The following is a 25,006-nucleotide window of genomic DNA, read 5'->3' as shown; positions in this document are numbered from 1 at the left end:
CTCATCCCACCTCTGAGCCTGATTCAGGGATGCGGCTGTGCTACAATACTGTATGCAAAAGTGGAGGCATCTGTATAGATAGATGTGCTCTTGTGATCCGCTGTTGCATCCTAAAATGGATTCGGATTATGTGGCCGATTCTGGTTTGCACAGAGTGAACCGAATTTGGCCCCTGGGTTTGTGCAGGTGCATTCGCATTTCTGCACATTTGCAAACCCCGACTGCATATGGCCTCGGCGATTTACAGTGTCGCCGGGCCGTTCGCAGAGGGGAGGGAAGGAAAGGGCGGTGGCGGCGCTGGGACACTCGGTGTTCCCATGGATACGTGGGCAGGCTGATGCCTGCCGGGGGCGGGCGGCTGACATTATATGATGTCAGCCGCCCGCCCTGTCTTCGTCCCGGTTGCCCGCAAATATAAGCCAGTGTCCACTGACTTATATTTGCGAAGGCAGGGGAAATCATTCGATGGTCGCTCACCAGTGAATAATTTTTCCTCCATTCGTGCATAAAAGTAAGTCTATACTCTGGGGGTTTGCACATTCACACAAGTGAACCCCCAAACATCGGCTGGGGCAGCAGATTCGGCCTGCACCGAGCCGGTCTGAATCGCCCCCACAGCATGATTCTGAGTGGCAGGTACAGTGGCTGTAGGCGCGGCAGCAACAGAACGCATTCTTACTACTTTATGCTAATATGATTACTCACTCAGCAGATGCGGGGGGAGGGGTTACGGTCGTATAAGGTCGACAGGGGAAAAGGTCGACAGGGGAAAAGGTCAACATGTGTCTAGGTGGTCTCAGCATTAGGTCGACAGGTCGGAAGGTCGATATGTGTTTTTTTTTACTGTTTTTTTGAGCCGACATGTGCCGACAGGCGGTCTTTCATGCCCTACCATCCACTAGGGCGTGGTGGGAAAATAAAATAGTGTGCTGAGGGCACTATGGACTTCCAACTGTGTCCTTGTCAACTGTGTTGACAATCGGGTAAAAAAAAAACGGTACTCTTTACCTAGAAGGGCGCCCGCGATTGAAATCGCGGGCGTCGGGGGTAAAAATCGTGGCCATCGCGGGTAAATCGCGGGTACATAAAAATCTGCTACCCGCGATGACCGCGATTTTCCCATAGGGAACAATGTTAAAAAGGCTGATTGAGCGCGATTTTGATGTAAAATGCCTCAATGCCCGCGATTTGGCCATAGGAATCAATGTTAAATGGGCCACAGAGCCCAAATAGCCACAATTAACCCTTAAATGTTCCCCCAAATTTTTAACGCCACCCCACGATCCACGCCAACCCGAAGCGTGGCGAGCGCAGCGAGCCCGCGAGGGGCGGCGGTACGCGTCCTCCGACCTTTTCATGCCCTACTATCCACTAGGGCGTGGAGTGAGAATAGAATAGTGTGGCGAGCGCAGCGAGCCACCGAGCCCGAAGCGTGGCGAGGGGACGCGGATACCTTCACAGGTAGACGCGTCCCCTCGCGGGCTTCACAGGTCTCCGCGTCGCCACGGACACCTGTGAAGCCCGCGAGGGGACGCGTATAACTGTGAAGGTATCCGCGTCCCCTCGCCACGCTTCGGGCTCGGTGGCTCGCTGCGCTCGCCACACTATTCTATTCTCACTCCACGCCCTAGTGGATAGTAGGGCATGAAAAGGTCGGAGGACGCGTACCGCCGCCCCTCGCGGGCTCGCTGCGCTCGCCACGCTTCGGGTTGGCGTGGATCGTGGGGTGGCGTTAAAAATTTGGGGGGACATTTAAGGGTTAATTGTGCTTATTTGGGCTCTGTGGCCCATTTAACATTGATTCCTATGGCCAAATCGGGTCCATTGAGCCATTTAACAGTAAAATCGTGTCCATCGGGCCTTTTAACATTGATTCCTATGGCAAATCGGGAGCATCGCGTCGCGGGCATCGCGGGTACATTTATGGACGGCCGCGACGCGACCGACACGATTTCCATGTTTAACATGGGTTTCAATGGGAAATCGCGGGCATCGCGTCGGTCGCGTCGCGGCCACACATAAATGTACCCGCGACGGGCGCCCATCTAGGTAAAAAATTACCAAAAAAACATGTCTACCTGTCGTGCTAACGCTGTGTCGACCTTGTCCCCTGTTGATCTTCACTCATGTCGACCTAGGCACCTGTCGACCTTGCCACCTGTCGACCCAACTGTGTAGAACTAATGACTGTCGACCTAAGTGGTATCGACAATATGATCCACACCCGAAGGGGAGAAGGTGGATGTCAGCTGCAGCAACAATTATCATTCATATCTTGCACCAGCAGATAAAACCTCCCCCATACTTATTTTACAAATTTTTACAAAGTAGGCATGGATACTACTCAAATCACAGATCCTTAAATGTTGTTTCTTTGCTTTATGTCTCATACTCAGCCTCTATACCAGGCTATACACTTATGTTGTGATACGGCCACAGTTTGGGGAGACACCTATGAAGCCAGCCTTTTGAATATTGCAGCCTGCTATAATACAGGACATACCTGCCGACATTTAATGTCTCCTCTCCGCAGAGGTGGAACAAGCGAGTTGTGGGCCCAAGTGCAAAAATATACTTTGAGCAAACCCTCCCCCCCCCCCCCCCCCCCATACACACTTCACACTTTATTTTATATAATGCAATATGCTACGGTGCCACGTAATCAGAGCATGTTGTCTAAAATTTCTGGGACGGGTCTCTAAGCGCATTGTACTGAGGGTGGGACATTTGTCCTGAAAGCGTTACATGACACGCTCTGAATGCACACTACTTATGAATAAAGAAAACCGATCGTCTCTGAGGGGAAGCGGTACATCTGTCAGAATGAACTTAGGTCTACAGTCATTAGGTCGACCCCACTAGGTCGACTGGCAGGAAGGTCGACCTGACTTAAGGTCGACATGGGACAAGGTCGACATGACTTAAGGTCGAATTTGCATAAAGGTCGACATGAGGAAGGTCTACTGGTCATAAGGTCGACATGGGTTTTTCACTGTTTTTTGATCCGAATGTCGACACAGTCGATATGGACACAGTTGGCAATGAGAATCGGACCCTTGCATCGCTCGCTTCGCTCGCAATGCTTCGGGCACGGTGCCTCGCTGCATTCGGCACACTATTTTATTCTCCCACCACGCCCTAGTGGATGGTAGGGCATGAAATACCGCCTGTCGGGACATGTCGGCTCAAAAAACAGTGAAAAACCCATGTCGACCTTATGACCAGTCGACCTTCCTCATGTCGACCTTTATGCAAATTCGACCTTAAGTCATGTCGACCTTGGCCCATGTCGACCTTAAGTCAGGTCGACCTTCCTGCCAGTCGACCTAGTGGGGTCGACCTAATGACTGTAGACCTAAGTTCATTCTAATAGATGACCGCTTCCCCTCTGGGGTGCCCTCTTTAAACCATGAATGAATATATATATATATATATATATATATATATATATACTGTATATATCTCACAATGTCCTGGTACTGCCCTTTATAAACTTCCCTGGTGCCCTCTACAGAAATATAAAAAGTAATGGCTGGGGCTGGCCATTTATTTACTAATATAAATATATATGCTCCTTGTTATATTTGCAGATTTGGTTGTCCTCTCCGAGGTTCTCCCGGAGAGGCAACCTTAAAGGTAGGCAAGTATGCCCCTGCCAAATGTAAGAAGGTAAACTTAAACTCAATAAACTTAAACTTTTACTTTTAATGGTACTAAACCGTCTACTGCATGACTTCAGCTCAATTCCACCCCTCTCCTTCTGTATGTGTCCTTCTGTATGCTTCTCATACATCAAGATACGGGCACCAGATGGGCCTCCCGAGTATCACAGCTTCTGCCTCAAGTTACGGAGCGGGAGGGTGAATACTAAACCAATAACCTGGGCCCATGGGAGGAGGAGCTGCAGCTGCTGGTCATAAACACCAGCCCTCCTCCTATGGTGTTCTTTGATGCTTCCCACTGACCTCACTGATTGCCCCTAACTGGCAACTCCCACTGCTGCCAGCTCCTGTCTGCGTTGCCCATTCGAAGCTCAGAGCCCCGATCATGATGGCTAGCCCAAAGCAAGACCTCTGCTGGCACTAGGCACATAGGAATCCATACCGCCCAACTGTCCCAATTTTCACAGGACAGTCTAGTTTTTGCGGAATGTCCCCCGTCCCGCCCGGGGCCCATAGGGTCCCATAGTGGGAGAAAGGGCAGTTGGGATTCCCCCCTAACTGGCACACACAGCACTGGCTGCCCCCATAGTGCCAAAAGCTGGGGCGTGGCTCACGGTCACATCATTCCTGTGAGGCCACGCATCCTTTGACTGAGACCACGTCCCTTTACATGAGCTCGCACAGGATTCCCGACCTCCCAAGTTACAAAGTTGGGGGGTATAAGAATGACCCTAGGCCGTTGCTTAGTTTGCCTATGCCAAGTATCAGCTCTGTCTAGAATACTTGGTCTGCACAAGTTTTATCACAACCACTTGGATGTTACTTACAATATAATTATTTACATTGATGGAGAGTTTACTTTATATGTTGTCTGATCCCAATTTTCTTGTCCTGTGGCTGGACCTAGGTCCAACCAGGCCAACTCATGGACTTCCTCTGGGTTGGAAGAAGTGGAGAGTGGAGAAGTTGCTCATGGCAACCAATCAGTTATGAGGTAGCACTTATCAAGTGCATTCTATAATATGTTATTTTGAATCTGAATGGTTGCCATGGGCAACTTCTCCACTCGCTCACTTCTCCAGTCTTTCATTTCTTTATACTGTACATCTCCCCCTCAGGGATGAGGAGCAGGATAAAAATAAACTGTGACGAATTCATGGCCATCAGTGCTGTTGAACGTTGATGCTCTTTGTTGCTGCCTTAGTTCTGGCCGTAGGTGGCAGGGATTAGGAACTAGCATGGAGGGTTAGGGTCCAGCTGCAGGTGTGGGGAGGGTTAGGGTCCAGCTGTGGGTATACTTACCTATCCCCTGTCAGAATTCCCCCTACAGGATGCTGGCATTGCTATTATGACCACTGGCATCCTAACTTTCGGCCATCCGTATGTATGTATGACCTCCACCAACCGAGGTGAACGACTAGACTATTGCAACATAGGTACAGATGCATATCCTTGGGCACTGTGCACTATACAAAAGGGCTCTGGTTAACAACATCCTGACAGACCCAACATGAATTATACAGAACAAGCCATTAGTAACATCTTGATGTGTACAGGTGCCTGTAACTTAATACTGCCACCCTTGTATAACACTGGACTCTGAAGCACATTAAACAAGTAATTAATATAACCACCAGTTACTAACAATTGTTTTGCATACACAATGTTTTATACACAGGTGTGTAGATAAGCGCGTGTTGGCAAATAATAACATGGATGGACTGGGTGTGGGAACTGAGGAAATGTCCCATTGAATTCCCTGCACCAGCAGCAGCGCCCCCAGGTGACAGATACAGAGTCCTCCGTCTATGCCCCTGGGGACTGTGTATGAAATATGAATATAGCGGATTGCATTCCATCAGTGCGACACCCACTTTGGCCACGCCCCTTTCATTTCCTATTGGTCAAGTCTACGCCGGGGGTACAGTAGCTGTGAAGGGCCTGGGCGTGGCCAGGATGTTGCAGGAGTGAATGTGACGTCGGGATGTGCAGCAGTCAGTGTCTGGAGAGGGGGCTGAGGAGTACACTGTGACTGTTCCCGTCACTGGGGGGGAGGAGGAGGACATAGCCTGGAAAACAGGGGGGCTGCTTACCAATACATACATGCACTAACACACTGGGCTGAGCTGGACTTATAGAGGGAGAGAAGCTCTGGAGTAGCAGCCGGGACTGCGCTATATTGTGGAAGAGACATCTGGAATAGTACTGACAGCGCACTGCTATGGAGGATGAGCCAGAGAAGACTCCCCCAGATGGAGATTATGGTGAGAAAACTGCCATTCACATACTGTATACGTTAACTGTGTGTATATATATATATATATATATATATATATATATATATATATATATATATATATATATATATCTGTGTGTGTGTGTGTGTGTGTGTGTGTGTGTATGTTCTACATATGGTACAGCGATGTATGTCTTATATGTGTTTTTGTCTCCCCAATTTACTCAGTATAACTCCCTCTATATAAGCGCTATCTATACCTCCACCCATTACTCCATATACCATCTCCCTATGGGCCTGATTCAGGTAGAATCGACCTCAGTGTATTCGCGCCAGGGACCGATGGTGCGTCTCTGCGCATTCGTATAGTTGATTATACGCATGTGCAGGGCTACTGTACAAATGCTTTTGGTGACTATCAAGGCCGCCAAAATGTTCGTACAGAGGGGGGCAGGCAGTGGGCAGATAGAGGGCGGACGCAGGACAATGCAGGTGGGTTGAACCTGCACGGAGTGGGTGGATATTGTCACATGACGTCAGAGCCCGCCCCCTAATCAGCCATCTCCGGCCCAGATAAAAGTCAGATCAGACTTTTATCTGCAAGTGGGTGAAAAATCGGCGACCATCGAATGACTTTTCACCTGTACGGCCACCAGGGCCGGCGCCACCACTAGGCAAATCTAGGCATTTGCCTAGGGAGCCGGCCACTGGAGGGCGGCATTTCGCCCCCCCTCGTGCTGTGGGGGTACCTGTCCTGCGGCTGTGTATATAAAGCTTGCGGCGGCGGCAGCGAGGGGTCCCTGCAGTCAATAAGAAATAACGAGCGCTATCCGCCTGGCTACGCGGAAGCACTTCTGTTGTGGAAACACTGGCCGCACGCTGATTGGCTGAGATTCAGCCAATCAGCATGCGCCGTGCGGCCAGTGTTTTCACAACAGAAGCGCTTCCGCGTAGCCAGACGGATAGCACTCGTTATTTGTTATTGACTGCAGGGACCGCCCGCTGCCGCCGCCGCAAGCTTTATATACACAGCCGCAGGACAGGTACACCCCCCCCCCCCCCCCGGCACCGGGGCGCCCCCACCCCGACTCGCCTGGGGCGCTCCGGTGCCTTGCACCGGCCCTGACGGCCACATCTGAATGTATGTGTCAGCAAACATATCCATTCGCATACAGATGCGGTCGGCTGACGACTGTCGTCTCTCCTCCACCCTGATCACTGCTTCCCATGCTAGAGTACAGGACTTTGCCCGTGCTGCACCCCTTCAGTGGAACGCACTCCCTCGCTCCATTAGACTCTCCCCGACCTTGCAAAGCTTCAAACGGGCACTGAAAACTCACCTATTCATCAAAGCGTACCCTTCCACTGCATAAACCAGATGGTTCTCCGACCCCTTGCCTGTTTACATCCTGCTATCTAACCACCACCCACTTGCTTTAACCTCTTGTAATCTGTCTGTCTCCCCTTCCTACTAGATTGTAAGCTCCTCCGAGCAGGGCCCTCTTCCCTCCTGTTGTCAAAGCCCTCTTCTCTTCACATGTCACCCACAGCTCTCCTATACTCCAACACTCAGTGATCATCTTCGTCTGCATACTCATCTCCATCATTGGCCTCAAGCCTCTAGTTGTATGTTGATTGAGTCCTCACTACTTATATCCAAGCTGTAATGTGTATTGAACTGTGCGCTCTTTATTTGTACTGTATTCTTGTTATTTATTCAATGTTATACCAAGCTTTGTCTCCCTGTATTGTTCCTTTGTACGGCGCTGTGAAACACTTGTGGCACCTTATAAATAAAATTATAATAATAATAATAATTCAGATGTTGCCATTTGCTCAGCGAAGGGGGGCGGGCATTTGTTCATCCGGCGGGTGGTATTTAAGTGCTCGTGAAGCAGTGAACGTACGCTACTTACTGAGCCTTGCTGAATCACCCCTTATATCTCCTCCTATTACCCCATATACCCTCTCCCTATAGGAGGGACTGCAGCATGAATCTCCAATCCCTGCTGCAGTCCCTCCTTCACCGCCAGCAGCCGCATCCCCATAGGATTCTATGGTGCATGCAGTGCTACCCAAAGTGTCAATACTGGTCAATATCGCATCAGGTCCCGGGGCCACTGCCATTCTGAGATGGCGGTAGCCCATTGTAGCCTTTGGGCTATAGACTTCACTGCCGGCGGGGCTGTGCGATCAGCTCTGGGACCTCCCATCATCCGGGGAAGCTGATCCTTTCAGAGCCCCTGTCCATGCGTCTGCAGATACATACATTCAGCTAAAAGGATCATTGAGAATGGGTTATCATTGAGAAAGGGTTATCTAAAACAGGACAGCAGCTTTCAATGTAGTTTTTAAGGCCTGACTTGTTCTTTGTAGATGTATGTTGGTTGGCTTAATCTTGTAAACATGATGACATCATAGAACGATGAGGCTATGGAGACTCCGGGAAGCTGAGCCACATACAGTAGGAGTCTCCGGGGAATTCAATTGTTTTTGCCAGTTGTCAGTGCTGGGCTCCTCAAGGACTAATTCAATTGTTGCTCAATTGCCGGCATTTCAGCTTGCAGTCTCTGGTGATTGCGTTGCACCCATAGTTTAGTCGGGTTTAGCTATAACGCATCTGTTTGGGTGTAATGTGTGCAAAAGAAAAATTCAATATCTGATCTTCCATCATTTAAGACAGGTAATCGGGCGCAAAACCACAATTGAACCGCAGGCCCTTCACTCCTAGGTGTGACTGGCGGGCTGCAACTAGTCACAGCCCGGCAAATAATGAAGCATGCTGAGTTGCATGGGAGATGGACACTATTATGTGCCCTGTGTGCCGCAAATCATTACGTCTGGGGGCTAGATGAGGAAGTATGCATCTGTATATCCATTGTAGTGACATCATGCTGTCTCTCCATCAATTGAATATAAACAGATAATCGGTAATGCACAGACAGGCTGGTGGGACTGGACAGATGTGGGAGGACTGACACATAACATGCAGACAAACCGTGAGAATAGGGAATTGAAACTGATCACATGGCAGGATGGTGGCTGACGTTATTAAGGGGGTTATTTTGGTTCACTCTTTCTGACAAATGCCTTCTAAGATGGACAAAACCATGTGCACTGCAGGTGGGGCAGATGTTACTTGTGCAGAGAGAATTAGATTTGGGTGGGGTTTTACTTCAAAGTGAGATCTATATTGCAGTGTAAAATTAAAGGAGCCAGTATTTACCCTGCACAGAAACAAAATAACTCACCCAAATCTAATTCTCTCTGCACATTTTATATCTGCCCCACCTGCAGTGCACATGGTTTTGTCCAACTAAGAAGGATTTTGTCAGAAAGAGTGAACTAGAATAAGGCCCAAAGTGGTAACCAGAGGATGCATGCTGCTTGCGTGTACACCGTGGTCATACTGTAGATAACCCAGCCACTGATGTCTATGTGAAATGTGTAGGCTCTGTATATTATTACATAAAATATAGAGGTTTCCAGTTGTGTATCATAGTGAGCAATCTGGGCACCACGCCCAGAGGCTCGCAGTATAAAGGTATACAGGTTCCAGGTTCAGAGCATCACAGTATAAAGGTATACAGGTTCCAGGCTAAGAGCATCACAGTGTAAATGTATACAGATTCCAGGCTGAGAGCATCACAGTATACAGGTTCCAGGCTCAGAGCATCACAGTATAAAGGTATACAGGTTCCAGGCTCAGAGCATCACAGTATAAAGGTATACAGATTCCAGGCTGAGAGCATCACAGTATAAAGGTATACAGATTCCAGGCTGAGAGCATCACAGTATAAAGGTATACAGGTTCCAGGCTCAGCATCACAGTATAAATGTATACAGATTCCAGGCGCAGAGCATCACAGTATACAGATTTACAGGCTCAGAGTATCACAGTATAAAGGTATACAGGTTCCAGGCTGAGAGCATCACAGTATAAAGGTATACAGATTCCAGGCTCAGAGTACCACAATATAAAAGGTGTACAGGCTCAGTGTATCACAGTACTAAGGTATACAGGTTACTTGCGCAGTGTATTATTAGCCTTTAATTTTATGGCGCCACCAGGGTTCCCCAGCGCCTAACAAGTACATGGTAAATAAAGGAGACAGGACGCTGAAGCAACTATCATGGTGGTAGATATACAGTATGTGTATATTATATATAAAATGTATTTTTTTCAAAACGCATGAGGAGAGAGGGCCCTACTTATATACTGTATGTTCCAGACACAGAATACCACTATAGAAAAAGTGTATAGGTTCTAGACTTAGTATCATATTATAAATGTATACAGGTTCCAGGCTCCTTAAATCAGAGTACAAGGGTCTTTGGGTTCCAAGCTCAGTATACCACAATACAAACATCTACAGTAGAGGTGGCCAAACCGTCGATCGCGGACCTTCCGCCGGTAGATCTCGATCATCTTCTAATGTGTAAAGCCCCCAGTAGTTTCAAATTTCTTCTGAAGCTTCTTGTGGCTTCTGCGTTCCCAGTAGTGCATTTGCGCGGGTGTACGGGTGACGTCACCGCGCACCAGCGCAGTGCAGCAGCAGGACCAAGGAGCTTTCATCAGGCCGGGCGAAAAGCTCTGCAGCGGAGGCAGTAGGTCAGAGCTGCGGAGACGGGAACGGGATGTTAGAGTGGTGGCGGCGATGGTGGCTGAAAGCAGAGCGGCAAAGTGCATATCAGTCGACTTTACAAAAAGTGAGATTGAGGTTTTTTTAAAGGCGCTTTTTTTGGTAATGCCTAGTATGGTGGGGGGTTAGGGGGGGCGGCGGCAAGAGAGGAACAACGTCTATTGATCCTAGCTGAATGTAATGTTGTGTTATGGCCCCTATATTTTCGGAAAAAAAAAAAAATAAAAAAAAAAAATGTGGTACTTGTGTATTATCTGAGCGCCCGATTTTTTCATTGCATGCCACTACTTAAGGCATGCAATTTGATGCAATGCAATGCAATGTGATTTTTTATTGTAAAGACCCAATTTTTTATTGTATAGTCAGCCATGGGTGATTTCATACACCCAATATCCAACTACACATGGAGTTGAACTTATATAGTGTGGCAAGCGCAGCGAGCCACCGAGCCCGAAGCATGGCGAGCCCCGCGAGGAGACGCAGATTATTTTACATGTATTCTGCGTCCGCTCGCCACGCTTATGTATGAATTTGGCCTGTTTTATTTATTTAAAGGTGACTCAACCCATGATGTAGCTTCACATGGCCATTGGGGTAATAGAAAGATACTCTGGGGTAGATGTATTAAGCAGTGATAAGGGAGGAGAAGTGAGCCAAAGGAGAGGTGACCCGTGGCAACCAATCAGCATTAATTAACATCTATAATTTGCATAATATAAAATTATACAGAACAGCTGATTTCCATAGGCCACTTCTCCTTTATAAATGCTTCATACTTACCCCGGTGTGCCTCCTCACACCACTTATTCTCCCTCTCCAAGCCATCAACAAGATGCGGGACATGCTGCAAATAAAGCTCCTCCCCCTGCCCACATAGCCTATCCCACTAGCAGGCCAGTTTTAAAGGACTTCAGGGTAAATTTCCTTAAATTTGTCATGTTCCCTTTATTAGCTGTTCTTCTTTCTTTCCATTTCTTTCTTATCTCGTTTCCACATTTTAATATTCCTTCCATTTGGTTCACAACCCCATTTGATGCTTTTACTATAACTTTTACTATATGTGTATCATATTTTGTTTTGTTATTACTGTTGTTATACTGTACTCTTGTTTTACCGACTTTTTGACTACTGTGATAACCCAGCTTTATTTTGCTTAGATTACAATATTTTGGATCTGCTAAGAGTGCAGTTATGGCGATCTCTATATTATATGTATTTATTTATTAACAGTTTCTTATCTAGCGCAGCATATTCCGTTGCACTTTACAATAGGAGACTGATACAACAAACTGGGTATTTACAGACAGTCAAAGGTATGAGGGCCCTGCTTGCCACCTTACAATATATAGGGAAATAATCATTAGTTCCACCAATTCTTGGTGTGCTGTATGATACGGTGACCCAGCAGTTTGGCCAGGGGTCAGAGGATGGAAAATGTAAAAAAGAAAGAGAGAGGATATGTGGGGACTGTACAGTAAGGATAGGAACAGTATATGAAGGTTAAGGGGCTGGTTCTGGAATTTGATAAGCTTGCCTGAAGAGGTGAGTTTTCAGGGAACACTTGTTTGGAGACTGAAGGAGAGTCTGATTGTGCTTGGGAGGGCATTCCACAGAGTGGGTGCAGCCTGAGGAAAGTCCTGCAGTCGGGAATGGGAGCGAGTAATGGGTGTGGATGAGAGCCGTAGATCTTGTGAGGAGCATAGAGGTCGGGTTGGATGATATTTTGAGATAAGAGAAGATATGTATGTTGGTGTAGTTTGGTTTATCGCTTTGTGTGTGAGTAAAAGAATTTTGAATATTGAAAACGGTAGAATACAGGTAACCAATGAAGTGACTGACAGAGTAGTTTTGCAGACGATGAACGTCTGGCTAGGAAGATTAGCCTCGCAGCTGCATTCATGATGGACTGTAGTGGTGAGAGTCTGTATTGGGGAAGGCCAATAAGGAGACTATTGCAATAATCAATGCATGAGATGATGAGAGCATGGATTAGAGTTTTTGCAGTGTCTTGTGTAAGGTAAGGGCGAATTTTGAATATGTTTTTTAGGTGCATGTAACATGATTTCGAGAAAGATTGAATGTGGGAAACAAAGGAAAGTTCAGAGTCAAGAATGACACCTAGGCAGCGAGCTTGAGAGGTAGGAGTGATTGTCATATTGTCAACAGCGATAGAGATATCAGGTTGGTGACTACTATTTATTGGTGGAAATATAATTAATTCTGTTTTAGAAATATTCAATTTGTGGTGGCGAGATGGCATCGAGGATGAAACAGCAGAAAGGCATATGTATGTTATTTCTTTGTTTTTCCCAATTTCTTATGTGTTATTTGCATACACGTTTCTCTGTCTTTAATTGCAAAACTAAAAATAAACTTTTTAGAAAAAAAAAAAAACATGTACGCTCTCACTCCACCAGAGTGACTCCTGGATTATTCACCCCTCCCCCCAACAGGGCAGCTATCAGGGGGGTCTGCGGCGATTCCAGTCCAGGGCCCAGACAGACAGGGGGCCCCAGGCCTGGAGTCTATAAAGGGTACTCTTTACTTAGAAGGGCGCCCATCTCGGGCATCTCGGGGATTGAATGCACTAAAAAATCGGGTGCGATCAACCGACGAGATGCCCGAGATTTCCCATAGGGAACAATGTTAAATGTCTCAATTGACCCGATTTTCCTGTTCAATGCCTCAATTGACCCAATTTTTCCATAGGAAACAATGTTAAATGGGCCACAGAGGCCAAATAGGCACCCTGAAGTGAATAATGGCCACCCGAATTGTTAACGCCACCCCACGATCAACGTCAACCCGAAGCGTGGCGAGCGCAGCGAGCCCGCGCGGGGCGGCGGTACGCGTCCTACGACCTTTTCATACCCCCACTATCCACGTCGGCGTGGAGTTGAGAATAGAAAGTGTGGCGAGCGCAGCGAGCCACCGAGCCCGAAGCGTGGCGAGCGCAGCGAGCCCCGCGAGGGGACGCGGATACCTTCACAGGTATCCGCGTCCCCTCGCGGGCTTCACAGCTGTCCGCGTGCGCTCGCCACGCTTCGGGCTCGGTGGCTCGCTGCGCTCGCCACACTTTCTATTCTCAACTCCACGCCGACGTGGATAGTGGGGGTATGAAAAGGTCGTAGGACGCGTACCGCCGCCGCTCGCCACGCATCGGGTTGACGTTGATCGTGGGGTGGCGTTAACAATTCGGGTGGCCATTATACACTTCAGGGTGCCTATTTGGCCTCTGTGGCCCATTTAACATTGTTTCCTATGGAAAAATCGGGTCAATTGAGGCATTGAACAGGAAAATTGGGTCAATTGAGACATTTAACATTGTTCCCTATGGGAAATCTCGGGCATCTCGTCGGTTGATCGCACCCGATTTTTTAGTGCATTCAATCCCCGAGATGCCCGAGATTTTTTACTAACGATGCCCACGATCAAAATCGTGGGCGCCCTTCTAAGTAAAGAGTACCCTATAAAGTATAATTTGTCATAAGCAAAGTTTACAACCTGTGGCCCTCCAGATGTTCTGGAACTACATGTCCCAGCATGCCCTGACAGTTTTGGCATACTCTTATAGGAAAAATATGTGGCAATGCATGTTGGAACATGTAGTTTCACAACATCTGGAGGGCCACAGGTTGAAGACCCATGATGGGTAGTGCGGTAAGCGCTGCCGACAGCGGAGGTCTCCCTGGGCAAGCCAGGTGTTCAAGAAGGGGAAATGGAGCCCTGCCTATTTGTCGGTCCTGGGCCCCCTGTAAAGTGACTTGCGTGAGAAAAGCGCTATATAAATAAAGTTATTATATTGTACCTATGCACAGGACAATATTACTTCTGTATACAACCATTGGAAGCTAGGTGGCGCTAGTTCACAACCTGTTTATGCTCTGTTATGGTTTGGGTCATAGAGTTGACAGAAATTAGGTTGACAGTCGTTCGGTGGACCACTGTAGGTCGACAGTCACTGGTTGACACATGAAATAGGTCCACATGCATTAGGTCAACACTAACAATAGGTTGAAATAAAAAAGGTAGATTTGAGGGTTTTTTTTCTGTGTCTGTCTACTTACAGTAAGTCGACACAGACGACGTATAAGTGTACCTCTTTGTTCGCCATGCTTCGGGAACGGTACCTCTCTAAGCTCGGCACTCTATTAGGCATATTCAATTAATATCGTATCAATTCCGGCATTTATTTGTCGGAATGGATCGGACATGCCCTATTCAATCAGCGGCCGAATCCAACTGTCTGATCGGGCCGCTGCTGCTCACCCGGACCACGCCAGTAGAGCTGCTGGGTGAGCGACTGGGGAGGGGGTGGATGGGAGGACCGTGCCGGGAGAGCGACTGGGGAGGGGATGGATGGGAGGACCACGCCTGGAGAGCTGCTGCTGCTCACTCTGCACCATCCTCCCTGCCTCAATCTGACTTTTTTCAAAGTCCTATTGAGATTGTCGGAAACGGGGCCAATACCTGTCGGATTTGGTCACGTTTCTAACAAAAACACGTGGATCCACAGCTATCTCGCCAATCCATGTGGTTTCTGACAGATCGGAGCATTCTGTCCTGCCGCAAAAAAAAAAAAAAAAAAAAAAAAAAAAACCAGACCTTTTTGAATAGGTCGGAACTCCTTCCAACATATTCAAGTTGGAAACAGTCGTCTTACTGACAAGACGTCAGTTTCGACTACAATTGAATATACCAATATGCACACACATGTCGACCTTTTTCATGTCGACCTAATGACCAGGTTGACCAATTGTAGACCGCTTCCCCTCTGTTGTCTGAAATCCTCAATAGAGCTGAAAATATGAATCTCTGTATGGAATTCATTGAGGAGCCGAAGTGGGCCCGGCTGGAGGCAGGAGAGGGACGTTGCAGGCCCAAACCTGTGACAATTTGGAACATACATTCATTCTGTCCCTGACAGGATGACTTTGCTGTGGAAGGCGATCACAGAGTATTGCAGATAACATAGACATGGTTATTTGTACTTGGGTAACCTGCGTGGGCAGATCCATCACCATCAATAATCGCCTGTTACTGACTCCTCCCACTGCCACTTCTTGGCTCCTACAACAGAATATGTATCCGTTTCTCCCAGGCTCCTATCAGCAACACCTGGAACTGCTTACTCCTGGGTATAGCAGGTTATGTCGTTGCCACACCTCCTGGCTGGTGTCAGCTCATTCCCTCCTGTCCGTCACTGTGGACCAGTCTATGCTAGGTAGCTTGTAGAGCACTTGAGCCTAGAGACACAGGGGGCATTGTGACCATATGGCTTTGACCTAATGCCTATCCACTTAGACACTGTGATTAAATTCAACAAAGACGGCTGTGTTTTGTTTAGGACTTACGTGTAGTATGACAAGTGTGACGCAGGGGACACTGGGACGAATCTCCGAAGGAATGCAAAAAAAGATAGGCTTCTATTGGCCATGACATCTAAAATTTGAGAGAACGTGGTGGATAGGACTCTTTTTGGAGATTGACAGAACTCTTTTGGACTGTTCAAACAAAAAAACCAAATGAATAAAGTTTCAGAAATAGTCAGGTAGGCCCAAATGTATCAAGATTCAAAAACCGATAATGTGGAGAGTGATAAACAACCAGCCAATCAGCTCGTACCTGTCCTTAAACCCAGCCTGTAACATGACAGGTAGGAGCTGATTGGCTGGCTGTGATCACTTTTTGAAGCTTGATACATCTGGCCGGTAGTGAGAATTAAAAAGCAGTGTCCAATGACAATGGCCCTGACTGTGGTGACCGGCTCCAATCTCCAAGGAGTTAAATGTGCTTCTGCTGAATGTGTTTTGGATTATAAAATAGGGGGGAGGGTTATGTTTCCTTCCAAGATAAAAATATGTTCTTCAGTGAGAGCCTGTAATTACACCCTAGGCCCGGCCAAATCATGCCCTTCTGTAGGAAACAGATGTTCAAAGATTAAAGTTCTGAAAAAGAAAGTAGCCCGTTTCCTGCTCCACGTAACGGCATCTTGTTCCCCTGAACTCTACCAAGTCCGCTACCTGCCCCGATTTATCCTCCCAAGAGACACCTGAAGAAAACCACAGTATCGGTGGCAGGGGGGGGGGACGACACATGTATTTTGCCGGGTTTCCTTTAAATTAGACAAGCGAGACGGTCACATGAAACATTTATATTCTCTGCTGCAGACGCTGTATAGATTACTGGGTGTGTCTGACAGAACATTCATACGCCTCATTCAGGAGATGGCTGGTAATATCTCATCTCTTCAGCCCGCAGCAACGCATTCACAATGATTCATGAATCAGTCATTCAGCAATAGATGTGCATTTCTGCGGTCTAAGGCCATGCACCTATTTTTACCCACATATAGTATAGTAATATACATTTAAAAAGCATCAAACTATTACATTTTATTTTTCATCATATAAAACCACTATACAAGGGTGAAGAAGACTTGGCTGACATGAGCTTACATTCTAAAAGGATTATCAAAGACACTGGGTGCAAGTACTGTGCACAGATTCAGTTTAAAATGAGCAAGTCAGGAAATACCCATGCGCTCTCCAAAAGGGGAGAGGGGGAACATGTAGAATGCTGTGACCCCACCAACCCCAACTTCACTACCCTTATAACCGTGGTGAGCCAGGACATCATTTCAAACTTCCTGCAAGTCTAATGACCTGTGATGTCATCAGTAAGCGTGGCAGATATCACCGTGGAATGTCCCTCCACGGTGATAGCTGAGTGAGTTATAATGCATTATACTATAACACTCTGACATCATGAATAGTAATGACCAGTAATAAGTATTTCTTTGAATATTAGATCTAATTTCACAGCTGTAATAAATGCATTTTCTGGCAACCAAACACCACAGTTCATCACTTTAAAGTATGGAAGAATCTTTCCTATTGTAAAACCTAGGTGCACCTCTTTTGGTCTCCTAAATGTTTCCTGTGTCTGGTCACTGCTGGCAGTGCAGGGCACCCACACATGGGTTCCTGCCATGCTGACAGAATGGGATTGCAGCTCGAAGCTTTGTTCCTAACCTACAGACAAACTTATTCTCACTAAGGGCGGGATATACTAAAGGTAAAATGCAGTAAAACGGGGGTTTTACCGCATTTTCCTATTTACCATTAGCCGTCCGCCCCGTCTCCGCTGGGCAGGGTATCCTATGGGCTTCTATCGCCGTCCGCGCCCCCCTCCCATCCTCCATTGTCTCCTCCTCCCCCAGCAGGTGTCACAGCCGGGAGGACATCCGGCTGCAGGGGGGAGGAGGAGACGCAGGGGGACACTGGCAGCCGCCGGGATGTGACGGAGACCCCCACAGACCATATCACAGGTATCGCAGGGGTCTCCGTCAACGCAACCTGATGCTAGATGCATATGTTAGTACATATGCGGTAGCATCGCGGCGGCTGCCAGGCGAAGGGCGGCGATGTATATTAATACAAAATATTTAGACAAAATGGTACTCTTTACCTAGAACGGCGCCAATCGCGGTGGTCGCTGGTACATCGCATGCCGTTATTGTCACATACGATGCGACCAACGTTTTCACGTAGTATTTCTATATTTCATTGAAATACCGTCGGTCGCATCGTGCACAACCAAAACGGCCGCGATGCGATGGGTGCGATTTCAACTATTTTGCATAGGGAACAATGTTAAATTCCCTTCAGATCACATTGGAAACCATTTTGGTTTTCTTTTAAATAGCCCACAGACCAGGAGCAATGTAAAATAGGCCACATTCCACAAATTTGATTGAATAACCACCAAGAAGTGTGAAATGGGGCCCTCCAAGATTGCCAACGCCACCACACTATCAACGTCAACCCGAAGCGTGGCGAGCCCGCGAGGGGCGACGGTACGCGTCCTACGACCTTTTTTCATACCCCCAATAGAATAGAAAGTGTGGCGAGCGCAGCGAGCCCGAAGCGTGGCGAGCCCCCCGAGGGGACGCGAATACCTGTGAAGCCCGCGAGGGGACACGGATACCTGTGAAGCCCGCGAGGGGACACGGATACCTGTGAAGCCCGCGAGGGGACACGGATACCTGTGAAGGTATCCGCTGCGCTCGCCACGCTTCGGGCTCGGTGGCTCGCTACACTTTCTATTCTCAACTCCACGCCGACGTGGATAGTGGTGGTATGAAAAGGTCGGAGGATGCGTACCGCCGCCCCTCGTGGGCTCGCCACGCTTCGGGTTGACGCACTATAGTGGCAACCGGCATCCAGGGATAAACAGTCCCGCCCGCAGACTGATTTTCTGGCGGCAGACTGACGTGGCAGCGCCACATCCCCTTCTTGTGTCTCAGCTTCATTGGATGTCCATTGTCACAAGTTGCCTCCTTTGGCAACAGGTGATACTGCTGCAGAAATTCAATAGCCTGCACCTCCGTCTGGGGCAAGGAGAACACATTAACTGCAGATGCCATCACTTGTAGGGACACAGGACTCAGGAGACACAGGAACGAGGAATACAGGGCACAGGAATAAGGAATGAGGTCAGGAATCAGCACAACAATCAGGTTCAGGAAAGAGGATATCAGGAATCACTGAAGAATCTGGAACTCAGTAAGTCTCCAATAAACAGCAATCACCAAAAAAACACTATCTCTCAAATCACAGCTCTACTCTCCAACAAAACTACCCACAAAAGAAAAATCTGAGAAGCTGTCTCAGACAGGGGGATGTACTATGCAATGTAATGTTAACTGTCATGTAAACATGAGTTACTATGCAGAATAATACTTAATAGACCAATTACAGATGTTACTATGCAGAATAAGGGTCATTCCACCTATTACAGATGTGCCTGTGAGCGGGAAAACGTGCAGATCGCACAAATCGCATGCATTTGGTGCATAAAATGACGCGATTTCCCATGTACACGATGAAAAACCAGTATAATCGCAGGCATTGGTACTCTTTACCTAGCACGGCGCCCACGATTTTGATCGTGGGCATCGCAGGTAAAAAAAAATCGCTGGCATTGAATGCACTAAAAATCGGGTGCGACGCGATGCCCACGATTTCCCAAAGGGAACAATGTTAAATGTCTAAATTGACCCGATTTTCATGTTCAATGCCTCAATTGACCCGATTTTTCCATAGGAAACAATGTTAAATGGCCCACAGAGGCCAAATAGCCACCCTGAAGTGTGAAATGGCCCCCACAATTGTTAACGCCACCCCACGATCAAAGTCAACCCGAAGCGTGGCGAGCGCAGCGAGCCCGCGTGGGGCGGCGGTACGCGTCCTACGACCTTTTCATACCCCCACTATCCACGTCGGCGTGGAGTTGAGAATAGAATAGTGTGGCGAGCGCAGCGAGCCCCGTGAGGGGACGCGGATACCTTCACAGGTAAACGCGTCCCTTCGCGGGCTTCACAGGTATCCGCGTCCCCTCGCCACGCTTCGGGCTCGGTGGCTCGCCGCACTATTCTATTCTCAACTCCACGCCGACGTGGATAGTGGGGGTATGAAAAGGTCGTAGGACGCGTACTGCTGCGCTCGCCACGCTTCGGGTTCACGTTGATCGTGGGGTGGCGTTAACAATTGTGGGGGCCATTTCACACTTCAGGGTGCCTATTTGGCCTCTGTGGGCCATTTAACATTGTTTCCTATGGAAAAATCGGGTCAATTGAGACATTTAACATTGTTCCCTATGGGAAATCGCAGGCATCGCTTCGCACCCGATTTTTTAGTGCATTCAATGCCCGCGATGGCCGCCGTGCTAAGTAAAGAGTACCCAGGCATTTCATGCATCACTCGGACTCAATGAACGCGATTTCAGATGGCCACGATGAAAAAATAATGTAATCGCATGCATCTCGGACCGCACAAACACATTTGATGCCTGCGATTTGTGGACCGATAGCCGCGATGTACATCGTGGGCGCCGTTCTAGGTAAAGCATACCGACAAAATAATTACGGTAGCCCAGCAAGTTGCTGCAGGTCATCACTAGGGATGCCAATCCGGGGACATTTTTTCAATCCCGGAAATCGGGATTGAAAAATGCTCAATCGCGGGATTCCCGGGATTGGTATCCCTAAAAGAAAACCACCCCTGTTTTCTTTTAGGGATACAGGGGTGGAGCGGGGCAGGTAGCAGCGGAATGGAGGCAGGCGGTGGCTGTGATGCTGGATGGAGGTGATCGCTGTGTATGGCCGCGAGAGATCGGGTGCTGCGAACGGGATCTGGCGCCGGTGGCGCAGTGCTGCGGCCTGCACGGCGTGACCCATATGTCACACTGCGCAGGCCACAGTGCTGCACCTCCGGCGCTGGAACCTGCTCACCGCCCAGGGAGGCCAGAACCCTCCTGACAGTGAGTGACAGAGGACACAGCCCACTCGCCGCCCAACCTCTCCCGGCTGCACGCCGGGTCGGGAATAGCCGGGCAGCTTCTGAGCGGGTGCTTAGACGCTGCACCTCCAGGTCAGAGGCTGGAACCCGCTCGCCGCCCAGGGAGGCCAGAACCCTCCCGACAGTGAGTGACAGAGGACACAGCACACTCGCCGCCCAACCTCTCCCGGCTGCACGCCGGGTCTGAAACAGCCGGGCAGCTTCTGAGCGGGTGCTTAGATGCTCTCCGGCAATGGATTGCGAAATCCTGGTATTGGATAGTCCAATCCCGGGATTGAAATCCTGGACATTTTGGGGCCAAAACCCCGGGATCCTGCTGATCCCGATCCCAGGATTGGCCATCCTAGTCATCACATGTGTAGTGAGCATGGCAGCATTGTGGAGGCACAAAATGATGGGAGGAGTCTGAAGTAACAGACAATTCAACTGATTTTTTCAGACTCCTTGAATCACTGACTGAGATTAGAAAAGTCATCAGCCTGATGGTCAGCAACATGGAGTCGCGACCCCATGCTGAGAAGGTCGGGACCCACTTTGGGGTCGGGACCCACAATTTGAGAACCACAGATCTACTCGTCGGCTGCCCCTCAGAAGTATCGGATATCTAGATTTGTAATTGCTTCCACTCCGCAGCTATCTTACCATCTCTGGGGCGTTCATAGGTACCAATAACACAGAAAAGGTGGCATCAAGAGAGCTGGGGTCCCAACTCTTTGCCATACAACTGATCCCTGCCTGTGCGTGTGTCCTGGGGACTCCATTCTGAAATTCAGGTGCTTGATCACTGGCAGCATCACAATGGTGCAGTCATCATTAATATTCAGCAGCAACCAAAAACTCAGAGGGGTACAAGACTTGAAGTGAAAAAAAACCATGATCAGCTTTCCCTTGGTTTTGTACTTTATCAGCTGGGCAACAAGTGATTTTGCTTTAAACTCCATAGCCCCGCAAACACCGATACATAGACATAGCTTCATTTATCGCACAGTAACCATCTGCACGGGAGCATTTGTCTATCACACAGTAACCATCTGCACGGGAGCAATTTGTCAGGTGCAACCTTTCCCTTGACCTCTTCACAAGAGCCAATGTCTGAAGCGTGCAGACATTACTCAGATAAGACGGAAACTTTTTGAAGCAAAGCACTGATGAGATGCAGCAACCACAAAAGGTACATTTTAAGAAAAACAAACAGCTGACTCATCTGATGAAACCTCGCCAAGCCTGCAAACATTGGGGCAGATGTATTAAGCCTTAACAAGATATAAATACAAGGGTGATAAAGAGAGATAAACGCCCAGCAAATCACCTGCTAACTGCCATGTTACAGGCTGTGTTTGAAAAAAGTCAGTAAGGAGCTGATTGGCTGGACGTTTATCTCTCTTTGGGCCAGATGCACTAAGCTTCAAAAGTGATAAAATGGAGAGTGATAAACAGTCAGCCAATCAGCTCCTACCTGCCATGTCACAGACTGTGTTTGAAAGGTAGGAGCTGATTGGTTGGTTATCACTCTCCATTTTATCACTTTTGAAGCTTGGTGCATCCGGCCCTTTATCACTCTTGCATTTATCTCTTGTTAAGGCTTAATACATCTGCCCCAATGTGCAGTATCTACACTAGTGTCTTCAGTCCTGGCCAAACTGCGGCTCTCCAGCTGTTGTGAAAATCCCCAGTCGCAGCATGCCCTGCCAAATGTTTGCTTTGGGTGGATGCTAACACCTTTGCACAGAATGCTGGGATGTGAAGTTTCATAACAGCTGGAGAGTCCCAAGTTGGCAAGGCCTGGTCTAGTTTGGCCATGTAGTATAAATGTTAGGCATTAGGGAGGGACAATTGTGCTTTTCAGAGTTGTAGTATTGCAGTAACTTCCTCAGAATCAAACATGATGGGAAACATAGAATTTGATGGTAGATAAGGACCATTGGCCCATTTAATCTGCCCTAAACACATGTGCATACGCTTGAGTTAAATTTTGTTTAAAGGCAATTCATTTACCAGTGTATATATTTGGATTGTGGAAGGAAACCGGAGTACCCGAAGGAAACCCACGCAAGCACAGGGATAATATACAAACGTAAGATGTGTACACACGGAAGATGTGCCTTAAGATCCTATCCACGATCCGATCAGACAGGATCGTGGATAGGATCTTAAGGCACATCCGATTTGCATCCAATCTTGACTATATAGTGCAGATCTGCACTACATAGACAAGGCAGCCAAGACTTGCGATCTGCATCCGATTCCGATCCGATGTTGACTATATCGTCAACATCGGAAAGGAAATCGGACCGTGTGTACACAGCATTAGGGTGTGGCTGGACTCGAACCCATGACCTCAGTACTGTGAGTAATACTAACCATTACACCAGTGCTTACTGAAGGTCATTAATCATCCCTAGGGATGGAGATTACTGAAAGTCTGTGGGGAGATCTCAAACATGCAGTGTATGGAGAAGACCTAGGAATATTCCGAAGCTCCTAGGGAGAGTGGGAAACTATTCCTATGGAGAGAATGGGAAGACTTGGCCGGCTCTAGGAAACATTTGGAAGCTCCGAATTGTGCCAAAGATATATATAGCACATGCCACAGTGACTGCTTTGTTTCCAATCAGTTCATTTCAGCAAAGAAAGAGCATTAAAGTGCAGAAATGCCCTTTTACAGTCTGTATTGTGCAATTTAAACCAATGCTCCCTAAATTTCCGCAGAATGGCAAACGCTGCCGCCATTTCCTCACAAATTCAGCTCAAGTTAATATATTAAAATACTTAGGGGTAAATTTACTAAGATGGGAGTTCTACTGAAGATGGGAGGTTGCCCATAGCAACCAATCAGATGATATCTATTATCTTCTAGAAGGTGCTAAATAAATAAGTACAATTTCAATGGTTGCTATGGGCAACACCTCATCTTTAATAGAATTCCCATCTTTGTAAATTTACCCCATAAAAATCAAAGTTAGAATTAAAGTAATTAGATGGTTCAAGTAAATGACTTCCCCAAATTCCACCTCTAAATCTCCCCACATCCACCCAGTTGGGGGCGCGCAGGGGCACTATATTTTCCAGGCCAAAAAATGGTGCATCTATTTATGCGGTGCTGGCAAGGGAGAGGATAGGCTGTTCTGCCACTAAAGGGGCGGGGCCTAGCGTGAACACTAGGCACTAGTGAATTTGGGTGAAGGGCCAAGTTACCACACACAGAGGCCATCCCCACCTCTTTCCAAGTTACCACACATCTTTTGCCCATTATCATGCTGGGACAAGTGAAAAGATGATTGCATTGGTGGCCCTATCAAGAGGTGGATGGAACGTTAAAAATTTGCACTCATAGGTCCTGTGATAACGCAGTAGCGTGGGGGGGTAAGGGCTTTTAGATAGTTGGCCTGTTAGCGCCGGCTCTAGAGATGGGGCTGCAGCTAGGGATGGCCATCGATGATTCAAAATCATCGATGGTTCATGGCCGATGTCTAATACTTTTGCCATCGATGGGGGAGAACCAGATGGTTTCCCTCCATCGATGGAACAGCAAAATTATGTTTTTATTTTTAACATAGCTCCGCTCCCGTCACCCGCGAAGCCCCGCCCCCATGTTTTGATTGGCCCACAACACAATATGTAAAAATATTGATGGTCAGCCATTGCATAGTTTAGCACTATCGATGGCCAGTTGCAGAATTGCCATCGATGGCCATCCCTAGCTGCAGCAACACCAAATGCCAGAGAGTCACATGCAGTGAGGTTTGGTGTGGATCCACTATGAGCTTTGGACTACGTTGCAGCCCCAACTCTGGAGCCACCACTGTGTTAAGGAGGTGGAGACAGATGTAGCCACAGTGGGTTCATTTTATGCCACAGCTGATGGACTTCCTACTGATACATTCGGATGTTGCATCAGCCTTATGGAAGCACAGAATCTCCATCTGAACTCGGCTGCCGGTGTCAATGCAACATTGTCCTTAGACACAGTAAAGGACTGCGACACGCCTGCTTCTGGCTCACCACCCCCCAGTTACCACCAAGAGTCGATCACAGAGATTGCAGATTAACACTGCACGCAGTAACCATAACATGTGCATGCATATTTTCATATCATCCGCATGT

The 25,006-nt window shown here is 47.9% G+C and overlaps 1 protein-coding gene across 2 annotated transcripts in view; it reads left to right on the top strand.

Annotated features, from left to right (window-relative positions):
- Nucleotides 1-5,644: 5,644 nt before the first annotated feature.
- Nucleotides 5,645-25,006, top strand: part of SLC44A2 (solute carrier family 44 member 2 (CTL2 blood group)) — a 63,493-nt gene continuing 44,131 nt past the window's right edge. For both annotated transcript variants that reach the window (XM_083185127.1, XM_083185125.1), the window contains exon 1: nt 5,645-5,926. In XM_083185127.1, coding sequence (XP_083041253.1) covers nt 5,884-5,926 — 43 coding nt within the window. In that variant the 5' untranslated portion in view covers nt 5,645-5,883. The remainder of the gene's footprint in view (nt 5,927-25,006) is intronic.

The sequence above is a fragment of the Crinia signifera genome, chromosome 4 (assembly GCF_055691185.1).
Source record: "Crinia signifera chromosome 4, ASM5569118v1, whole genome shotgun sequence".
NCBI classification, from domain to species: Eukaryota; Metazoa; Chordata; class Amphibia; order Anura; family Myobatrachidae; genus Crinia; species Crinia signifera.
The sequence above is the reverse complement of the archived record's forward strand: the minus strand, read 5'-3'. Positions and strand labels throughout refer to the sequence as shown.